The sequence below is a fragment of the Mizuhopecten yessoensis genome, unplaced genomic scaffold (genome assembly GCF_002113885.1).
Source record: "Mizuhopecten yessoensis strain PY_sf001 unplaced genomic scaffold, ASM211388v2 scaffold11141, whole genome shotgun sequence".
Taxonomy (NCBI): domain Eukaryota; kingdom Metazoa; phylum Mollusca; class Bivalvia; order Pectinida; family Pectinidae; genus Mizuhopecten; species Mizuhopecten yessoensis.
The window spans coordinates 906,934-918,419 of record NW_018408900.1 but is presented as its reverse complement, the minus strand read 5'-3'; the positions used below and the strand labels follow the sequence as shown (position 1 = coordinate 918,419).

The 11,486-nt window shown below is 37.0% G+C and overlaps 1 protein-coding gene across 1 annotated transcript; it reads left to right on the top strand.

Annotated features, from left to right (window-relative positions):
• Nucleotides 1-681: 681 nt before the first annotated feature.
• LOC110466696 (apolipoprotein D-like) lies at nt 682-8,660 on the top strand. Its single transcript, XM_021523382.1, has 5 exons — nt 682-839; nt 2,750-2,880; nt 6,315-6,400; nt 7,461-7,556; nt 7,912-8,660. The coding sequence occupies exons 1-5, from the start codon at nt 720-722 to the stop codon at nt 8,052-8,054; spliced, it is 576 nt and encodes a 191-aa protein (XP_021379057.1). The 5' UTR covers nt 682-719; the 3' UTR covers nt 8,055-8,660.
• The last annotated feature ends 2,826 nt before the right edge of the window (nt 8,661-11,486 follow it).

Below are 11,486 nucleotides of genomic sequence, written 5' to 3'. Positions count from 1 at the left end.
AAAAACAAATCAACTGTGACATGTCAAACATTTCTATGACGTCAAGAGAATAATCAGAATTAGATATGACGTCACAATCAGCTCTATTGCAAGTCTGACAACCAAATAATCACTTCGAGGGTCAGAGATTTCTCTATCAAACCCTCAAGGTGGGTAAAGACTTCATTAATCATCCTCGTGAGTGGCTGGTTCACCAATGATTGTGCAATGGTAGGTTTTGCCTACATTAGTATAACAAAGACATGATGAACATTTTCTGTATTTTTCATGCTCTTTATGATACAAAACCTCCACAATCAACAGGTTGAAATCATTAATATCATCATCGGTTGATATATGACCTTTTGAATACACCAAATTTCCAAAATTTTAATTATGCAAAATAAAATATCGTACACGAAACCTGTCGTGACAATTATTGCTGTAACGGTAGCATTTCTACTAATGGAAATTAGTACACACTGCAGCAGATCGGGTGGTGTTTACCTTGAGGGCTTTAGACCTGTCAACAGGGTGGTCAATAGATATACATAAAGTGATTTGTTAATGTATATTTCCGACTAATATTATTTATATTTACACAACAATCATAATTTTGACGTCATTGTCTACTCACTATTGTCCCACTACCTGTGTATATAGCCGGACGGTACACGAGGCCTATATAACTGTCCACAGATACACGAGTTCGTTACAGGCAGTAAAAAGACCTAAACACCATGATGTCGTTAGCCCTGTTCCTGGCCACCTTGCTTGCTGTTCTGGGACTAGCGCCTGGTCAAGTCGTACGGGGGACCTGTCCCACTGTGGATACACAACCTGACTTTAACATCACTCAAGTAAGCATTAAATTTCGTATGAAGACCATTTACTTATTCGCATTGAAATTTAAAATTGTTAAGTGAGTTTATGTTGCATTCTACACAAATTTTGATTCGTGGTTTCATTTCATCCATTTTGGATACGTGTTTGCGTTGCCATTATGTCCTGGGTGGTAAGGGTGGACGTAGGACACGCCTGTGAGTGCACCTATACATTTAGTAATGTATAGTGTACGCCGGAGCTGGATTGCGCTTCACAATAAGCTAATTTGTATGGCAAGCCAACTTAACATTTATTCAAGGAGCAATGTCGATCCTGTATTTCAAAAAAAATATAAGATATCTTATATAGCATATGAGATATCTTATATACTATATAAGATATCTTATATACTATATGAGATATCTTATATAATATATAAGATATCTTATATCCTATATGAGATATCTCATATAGAAATTAATGAGATATCTTATATAATATATAAGATATCTTATATCGCATATAAAATATCTCATTTAATTTTCTATATAAGATATCTCATAAAATATATAAAATATCTCATATAGCTATATAAGATATCTTATATAATTGAAATCTCGTTGCTATATAAGATATCTGATATAGAATGAGATTTCGTGGCATTAAAAACCAGAAACTAATTTCTCCCTCGAGAATCATTCGGAGCACATTCAGGATTGCATTGGGCGCAATGGCGGAGAGGGATGGTACGGATGCTGTATTTTCCCTAGGCCTAGCTCGCCTTGTCTCTCTTATAGCGGCCAAAGCAGAGGCTGCCATTTCCCGCACTATTGAAGTGGGCTCAGACATAATGGCGGCGACAGGAACACGTGTTGTTACAACAAGCCTACTGTCCCTACGTAGATCCTCGAGATATTCCGGACGGGGAGACTTCATTTTCGACATTTTGTTAAAATCTCGTTCCTAGACTTTAATTATATAAGATATCTTATATAGCTATATGAGATATCTTATATGTTATATAAAATATCTTATATAGAAAATTAAATGCGATATCTTATATACGATATAAGATATCTTATATATCATCTCATTTAATTTCTATATAAGATATCTCATATAGTATATAAGATATCTCAAATACTATATAAGATATCTCATATACTATATGATATATCTTATATACGATATAAGATATCTCATATGCTATATAAGATATCTTATATAATTCGATGAAATACAGGATCGACATTGCTCCTTGAATAAATGTTGGCTTGCCATAAATTCGTCTTATAGGACTCAAAGGTGATGCTATAGTGGCTAGAAAGGCGGAACTCCATATATATCTAAAATACTGTTGAAACAGAAGGTAGGGCAAAATGCTTTCATTACACGAAAACAATAGAGGATTAACTTTAAATATCTACATCAGGTTGTAATATGTATCGTACTGTACATTCGCGGCGCAAGTTTCATTTCAAGTAACATCGATTAATTATCATTATCAAACGTTATAACTCTACATTAAAGGGCAGCTTTACGATACAGTACATCGTATAATATAGTAGTGAAAGTGACGCAAATATATCTCATTTGCAGTCAAGACAGATGTGTGTATGATGATATTGTTCTGCTAAATATGATAAAACATATGTCCTCTGAATTGATATTTTACACACCATTACAGCCATAAGCTTTTCGTTGCTGGAGTTTGAGGAAATTAATTCACTTTTGGTTTAAACTTTGTTTTATTCAAATTTTGTTTGACAATACATCGAAATACATGTTTTATAAAAGAGAAAAGGAAACAAAAACAAGTGTCGTAATTCACTTTTAATCAGTGTAAATTAGTTTTGCAGTGAATTAGTTATTTTTGTCTCTAACTCCAGTTAAAATCAGTTGTAAAACATGTCCTCGATCTCTAGCACCTATGACATTTTTGCAGTACCTGGGTGACTGGGTTGAAGACAGAAAATTCACCACCCTGTTTGAACTCGGACTAACGTGTGTTAAGGCGAACTACGCATTATTGGACAATGGAAATATTCAAGTTACCAACAGCGGGATCAGACCATTGTAAGTATTATTTCTTGAGGGTTAATTAACTAGGGGCAAAAGGGTTGTAAGTATGATTTCCTATGGGTCTACTAGGTCCGGAATATTGTAAGTGTGACTTCATCTGGGTCTACTAGGTCCGGAATATTGTAAGTGTGATTTCCTGTGGCTCTACTAGGTCCGGAATATTGTAAGTGTGACTTGTTGTGGGGCTACTAGGTCCGGAATATTGTAAGTGTGACTTGTTGTGGGGCTACTAGGTCCGGAATATTGTAAGTGTGACTTGTTGTGGGGCTACTAGGTCCGGAATATTGTAAGTGTGACTTGTTGTGGGGCTACTAGGTCCGGAATATTGTAAGTGTGACTTCTTGTGGGTCTACTAGGTCCGTAATATTGTAAGTGTGACTTCATGTGGGTCTACTAGGTCCGGAATATTGTAAGTGTGATTTCCTGTGGGTCTTCTAGGTCCGGAATATTGTAAGTGTGACTTGCTGTGGTGTAACTAGGTCCGGAATATTGTAAGCGTGACTTGCTGTGGGTCTACTACCATTGTAAGTATTATTTCTTGAGGGTTAATTAACTAGGGGCAAAAGGGTTGTAAGTATGATTTCCTATGGGTCTACTAGGTCCGGAATATTGTAAGTGTGGTTTCCTGTGGGTCTACTTGGTCTGTAAAATTGTAAGTGTGATTTCCTGTGGGTCTACTAGGTCCGGAATATTGTAATTGTGACTTGCGGTGGGTCTACTAGGTCCGGAATATTGTAAGTGTGATTTCCTGTGGCTCTACTAGGTCCGGAATATTGTAAGTGTGACTTGTTGTGGGGCTACTAGGTCCGGAATATTGTAAGTGTGACTTGTTGTGGGGCTACTAGGTCCGGAATATTGTAAGTGTGACTTCATCTGTGTCTACTAGGTCCGGAATATTGTAAGTGTGATTTCCTGTGGCTCTACTAGGTCCGGAATATTGTAAGTGTGACTTGTTGTGGGGCTACTAGGTCCGGAATATTGTAAGTGTGACTTGTTGTGGGGCTACTAGGTCCGGAATATTGTAAGTGTGACTTCCTGTTGGTCTACTAGGTCCGGAATATTGTAAGTGTGACATCATCTGGGTCTACTAGGTCCGGAATATTGTAAGTGTGATTTCACTAGGTCCGTAAAATTGTAAGTGTGATTTCCTGTGGGTCTACTAGGTCCGGAATATTGTAATTGTGACTTGCGGTGGGTCTACTAGGTCCGGAATATTGTAAGTGTGATTTCCTGTGGCTCTACTAGGTCCGGAATATTGTAAGTGTGACTTGTTGTGGGGCTACTAGGTCCGGAATATTGTAAGTGTGACTTCATCTGTGTCTACTAGGTCCGGAATATTGTAAGTGTGATTTCCTGTGGCTCTACTAGGTCCGGAATATTGTAAGTGTGACTTCATCTGTGTCTACTAGGTCCGGAATATTGTAAGTGTGACTTGTTGTGGGGCTACTAGGTCCGGAATATTGTAAGTGTGACTTCATCTGTGTCTACTAGGTCCGGAATATTGTAAGTGTGATTTCCTGTGGGTCTACTATGTCCTTAATATTGTAAGTGTGACTTGTTGTGGGTCTACTAGGTCCGTAATATTGTAAGTGTGATTTCCTGTTGGTCTACTAGGTCCGGAATATCGTAAGTGTGACTTGCTGTGGGTCTACTAGGTCCGTAATGTTGTAAGTGTGACTTGCTATTGGTCTACTAGGTCTGAAATATCGTTAGTGTGACTTGCTGTGGGTCTACTAGGTCCGGAATATTGTAAGTGTGACTTGCTGTGGTGTAACTAGGTCCGGAATATTGTAAGCGTGACTTGCTGTGGGTCTACTAGGTCCGGAATATTGTAAGTGTGACTTGCTGTGGGTTAACTAGGTCCGGAATATTGTAAGCGTGACTTGCCGTGGGTCTACTAGGTCCTTTCCTATGGGTCTACTATGTCTGGAATATTGTAAGTGTGACTTGCTGTGGGTCTAATAGGTCCGGAATGTTGTAAGTGTGATTTCCTGTGGGTCTACTAGGTCCGGAATATTGTAAGTGTGACTAATAATTATAATTTACGTATTTTGGTATTTTGACTATCCCTGGGATAGCCTATCAAACACATAGAAAGCTTATTTCCAATTGGTTCCCCTAGTTGAAATTGTTTGTTTATATATCTTATTTTATTATGACCCCGCAACGAAGTTGGGGGGGGGGGGGGGGGGGGGGTATACTGTTATCACACTGTCTGTCTGCCTGCCTGTCTGTCGTCCACAGTAACTTGTATGGAAAACTCCTCATTAACTAACAGGTGGATTTCATTGAAACTTTGTATGAATGATTTTAATATTTCGGATTTCGACCATTTTTGGTAGGAGTTATGTCCCTTTGTGTGAAATACTTGTCCGTGCAACTCCTCCTTAACTTACAGGTGGATTTCATTGAAACTTTGCATAAATGATTGATATCTTATGTAGTTGTGCACCGGTATTCTAATTTGGGATTTCGACCCTTTTTGATGGAGTAATGCCCATTTGTGGCAAATTCTTGTCTGTGCAACTCCTCATAAACTAACAGGTGGATTTCAGTGAAACTTTGCATAAATGATCGGTAACTTAATTATGTAATTGTGCACCGACATTTTGATTTGGGATTTCGACTATTGTTGATGGAGTTATGCCCCTTTGTGCCAAATACTTGTCCTTACAACTCCTCCTTAACTAACAGGTGGATTGCATTGAAACTTTGCATGAATGATCGGTATCTTATGTAGTTTTGCACCGGCATTTTTATTTGGGATTTGGGACCATTTATGGTGGAGTTATGCCCCTTTGTTCGAATACTTGTTTTATTTAGATAAGCAAAAGCATCGGCCCCAAACCTCTTGGTTATACAGTGGAGAGCTTATCAAGCTGGTCCCTAGAAGTGGAGAAGATATCTGTATTACATCTTTATATTGGAGGAGATATCTGTATAACATCTATATATTGGAGGAGATATCTGTATAACATCTATAAATTGGAGGAGATATCTGTATTACATCTATATATTGGAGGAGATATCTGTATTACATCTACTTATTGGAGGTGATATCTGTATTACATCTATATATTGGAGGAGATATCTGTATTACATCTATATATTGGAGGAGATATCTGCATTACACCTTTCAGCAAAACTCGTTCATATGGGCTAACAAGTTTTGGTTTTCAAGTATGTTTTAGCATCGAGAGGGAGTACAGGAGGTATGTGAGTGGCTTATATACTTAAAAAATCATTACTGGTGGGAGACTATATTGCTTTGCATTAGTAAGCCTTTAGCTTACAGTTCTGGTTTATATAGGAGCGGGAGTATTAGTTAGCCTTTGGCTTACAGTTGAAGGTTTTTTTTTTTGTGTTTTTCGTGTTTTTCGTTTCACATGTTGCTGACAATCAAGCTATGATTTTATTCCCCATTGCAGTACACGCACCCAGACCATAGCCAGTGCCATTGCCACCGTGCCCGATCCCTCAGAACCGGGCAGGCTTTCCATCTCATTCGACGCTGGTGGGTAAAATATCTGCAATAACATACAGTTTAAAAACAATACTACGTATACTGTCTAAGTTTAAATTCATTTAGGAATTGAATGTTGATTAAGTTGATTATATACGTTGATGATTTTAGTTGGTCTTAACACAACCATTGCAAACTGCAAAGCTGTTCATATTGAATTTGTTTCAATACCTACCGACTAATTTAATCAGCCCCTTAGATCGACCAATGCAATATTTAGAATACATATATTTCAATTAACACTTTTTTTTAATGCCTAGAACTTAGGACCAGATATACTAGAACTTACATAAACTTAATGTTGAAATATAGTTCGTCATTGACTGTTGTTCGTTATCATGGATCAGGTTGGAAAATATCATTCGAAATACAGCATTTGCATCGCATAAAAACATATTGTAAGTAGGAACTTTTTAAATTGTGAATATTGCTTATTTCATTAAATACATAAGCAATCCTTTCTACTGTTGCGGCGGAAAAGTACTGGCTAAACGGTGTAAAAAGAGACAGAAATACAAATGAAACAGAAAACATTTGGTAGTCTCACCAGTTTGAAAGAGTAGTTTAGATAATTAAGTATGAAGGTTACGAACGATCAAAGACGGCGTCATTATATTAATAATGGATGAAACCTCAATCACATCATTAGAAGTCAGAAGACAGTGACAACAGTAAAAATTCATCAAGTAGATTTAGTAATCCAACAAAGAAATATTAATGTTAGTAAAACTGATAGCTAGAAGATTTGGGTATAGCGTTTTCATCGGCTGCAAAAAAGGTAAAAAATCTATCATAAGCTATGGAACCTAAGAAAAGAGACTAAGAAAAAGGAAAGTTAACGATCGTGATTGTAGATTCTCGACACGAAAACAAGGACATATGTTCACGATAATTTATCGAATTGGAGTATAATGAATTTCGTTTTTGTTTCGAATTGATGTTTCATTTCTGAAACTCCTGCAGACTCTGTAAGCTCATCGATGAACTGAGTGTTACCGTGCCAGATTCGTCAACGAAAGAGAATTATAATGTGTGATTGCTTCGCTTACAGATAGACCTTCGGGTTCTTACTTGGTATTGGACACCGACTATGACAATTATTCCCTTGTCTACTCATGTCAGAATTTCTTTGGCCTCTTCTCGGCAGGTAAGTATTTTTTTACAAGGCACAATCAGTTAACAGGTTTACACAGATGTGTTACTTGAAATTAACCACAAATGTATAATGAATGACGTTTTCATATATCCCATATGCTCGAATGCGGTTAAAAGTAAATCATTATCTTTTCTCCATCGTTCTTATTAAAGAAGTTTGTTTTGAAAGAAATTGGGTTAAATATTATTATGCAGAATGCTTGACTATAGTCTGAGTAAAGTATCTTGCTCAAAGATACAACACAGTCACGTGTCGTGACTCGAACCCGCAATCCTCCGGTCACGAGCCCGGCGTCCTACCACTAGACCACCGTGCCTCCACTTCATGCCTGTCATTTTGTTTGTAGAGTTTGCGTGGATTCTGAAGCGTAGCCGAGGTTACCAGTTGACAGCCAGTCAAGAGGCGAAACTCTACTCCAAACTAAATAAGTACAACATCAACCCAAGACGATTCGTCAGGGTCTTTGAACCATTTTGTTCTCAACGCTAATGGCACCGTCTGTCATTGACTCTATCTTAGTGACTAACTGGCGACTTTCAATCATGTGTGCTAAATGTGGGAGTACTCTATCTTCTTGATGTTTAATAAGACTTGGAATTATATCCATAGGTTTGAAGTACTAAGTTGTACTCAACAAACTCAGCTATCACTTTTTGTCATTTCAAAAACATACTTATATATACAGGAAATCTCTACACGTTATGTATACTTTTCTAAGACTGAATTGATTAAATATTACAGAAATATTAATGTCCCTTTACAATAAATATAGGAATTACACGGAGTTCCTCATTTACACAAGAATAGACATATGTTTAATACGTTAATATCTAAGATGGGCACCTTTGTTCTGTCGTCCCTGAAGTGTCATACATTGTCGTAATTCACCAAGAGCGAAGAGTTGGCCAATGTAAAACTCAGAATAATTAGCACAGATCATTGTAATCTTACTCTTTGAATGTATGGCTGTAAGTTATCCCTCCACATTAATTCTTACATTTTCTTCTCATTATTAAGTGTAAGACTCATTTTGAGAATATCCACATTTTTGTCACGCCTGCATTTTGTTAAGATTAATAAACATTGACGTACACACTTATCTTAACATTTTTGTTTGTTTTCTTAATTACTGTTAATACTTTCCTTTTTGTTAAGGATTGTCATAGCTTTTGATAATAGGAGAATTATTATAGCTACATGGGTTATAAGTAGAAATAACGATATTATCTGTGTAATATCCATGATCAGGGCCTGGGCTTACAGTGCACCCCATGAGCTGGAAAGCTTAAAGTTAATAAAGAATAAGATACAGTCTGTGTAATATCCATGATCTGGGCCTGGACTTACTATCCATGATCAGGGCCTGGAGTGACAGTGCCTAATGAACCACCTGTAATATCCATGATCAGGACCTGGGCTGACCGTGCCTTATGCACTGTTAAGTATATCCATTATCAGGGCCTGGGCTTGACACGAGTGTAGTTAATCTAAATACAGGCCTTTCTTACATAGATTTTCGTATTGGATAATGACCGGACATTACAGATAGCACTTTTTAGCTCACCTCGGCCGAAGGGCCATGTGACCGTATGCCATACTGCGGCGTCCGTCGTCCGTCGTCCGTCGTCCTGCGTCTGTCGTCCGTCAACTTTTTCTTTTGAACGACTTCTTCTGAAGAACTGTAGGACCTAGGGTCATGATATTTGGCCAGTAGGTACCTGGAATGAAGTGCTATAAACTCGCCTCATTAAAATTACCTTGACCTACTTTCAAGGTCACAGGGGTCAAATATGTTAAAAATTTCAAACAACAATATTCTAAGAACCATTTGGACTAGAGTCATGATACTTTGGTATGTTATGTAGACCAGCAGTTCGAATATTTTTCTCAGTTACAGTTATGAGGTCAAAGGTCAACTTTAAATGCTAGTCGGGGGTCACATGTCAACTTTGATTAAAAGCTTTAACAATCTTCTTCCCAACTTCCATTATGCCCAGGGTCATGATATTTGGCCAGTATGTACCTGGGATAGACTGCTATTAAGTTTCCTCATTAAAATGACCTTGACCTACTTTCAAGGTCACTGGGGTCAAATTTGTTAAAAACATCAAACAACAATATCCTAATAACCATTTCGACTAGAGTCATGATACTTGGGTAGGTTATGTAGAACAGCAGTGCAAATCTTTTTCTCTTAACAGTAATGAGGTCAAAGGTCTACTTTAAGTGCAAGTCGGGATCAAAGGTCAACATGGGTCAAAGGCTTTAACAATCTTCTTCTCAAATTCCATAAGGCTCAGGGTAATGATATTTGGCCAGTAGGTACCTGGAATGAAGTGCTATAAATTCTCCTCATTAAAATTACCTTGACCTACTTTCAAGGTCACAGGGGTCAAATATGTTAAAAACTTCAAACAACAATATCCTAAGAACCATTTGGACTAGAGTCATGATACTTGGGTATGTTATGTAAATCAGCTGTGTGAATTGTTTTCTTATTACAGTAATGAGGTCAAAGGTCAACTTTAAGTGCAAGTCGGGAGTCAAAGGTCAATATGGATTAAAAGCTTTAAAATTAAAATTTCAAGTTTCAAACAAAAATATCTTCACAATCGTTTAAGAGATGTTAGAATGTCTTGTGTTCTAATTACCAAATTTGGTCTTTAGTTACCTATATGTAAGTTGCATGTAACAAAAGAAACAGGTGAGCGATACAGGCTCTCTTGGCCTCTTGTTTCATTAACAGTGCTTATGGCATGCATAACTTATTAATAACACGATATAAACTATAAAAAATATCATCTATCCGACCATTCATCAATCCAGATAATTCGGCCCTCGTTTTCTTGTTCACAATCCCCTAAAGGTATATCACTGGAGGGTTTTACTATTATTTTAGTGGTGTTGCATGACCACTGCTATCTTAATATGAGAACAGTATGTCTCTCCACAATTAGTTAAAAGGGAATAGAGCTGCATGATACACTAATAACTTAAGATGATGTTTCATTTCATCGAATTAAGCTAGGTCGTAAAAATATCAGCCTTACTGCCATATTATCGACTAATTTAACGTCGCTTTACTCAATAAATAACTATAATACACGTTTAATATATACATATAAATTGGGGTCTTCGATTATGAATATATAACAGGGGTTGAAAGACAGGGTTACCATACCACCTGTAATGGAGCTTTTTTAAACATTAAAAGCATTTGGATCAATCTAAACATGATCAAAGAGTCATGTTTAATTAATGAAAACGTTTACCAGAATAATGGCCAATAGAAATAGACGTATGACACATTTTGTTGTCATCTTCATCAAATAGTAAAAAAAAATCAACATTTTTTTCCCATGTATAGGCCACTAATGTAACCTCTGTAACAATACAATGCAATTGGTATTTAAAAGGGCAGCGTGATTTAAAATGAGGTAACCTGAATAATTCCCACTTTGGTTGAAATGCATTTCAGTGTTATGGAAGTAAAATGTGTAGGATTTGATTGCTAAACCTTAAATGTTTATCCTAGCAACAACAAACAAAACCTCGTGACATAACAACGAACACTTTAAACATATCCTTTTGACAAACAAGAGGACATGTATCGCTCACCTGAATATGTTTAAAATAATTGGTATGAAGTAAAGGTATATCACTCCATGGTAGGTGCTGTAAGTACATATGAAATTTCAGAAAGATCCATCCAGTACTTGAGATTTAACAAATTTCAAACAGAGCCCCACCCCTATGCCCCGTAGGGGGGTCATACCCACCATTTATACAAAATTGAGTCCCCTTGGCCAAAGGATGCTCTAGACTAAATAAGGATAAAATCCCTTAATCACGATGGTCGAAGAAGGATTTTAAAGGTTTTACCTCCAAAGAATTTGGAAACAAATCCGTGAATAACGGATC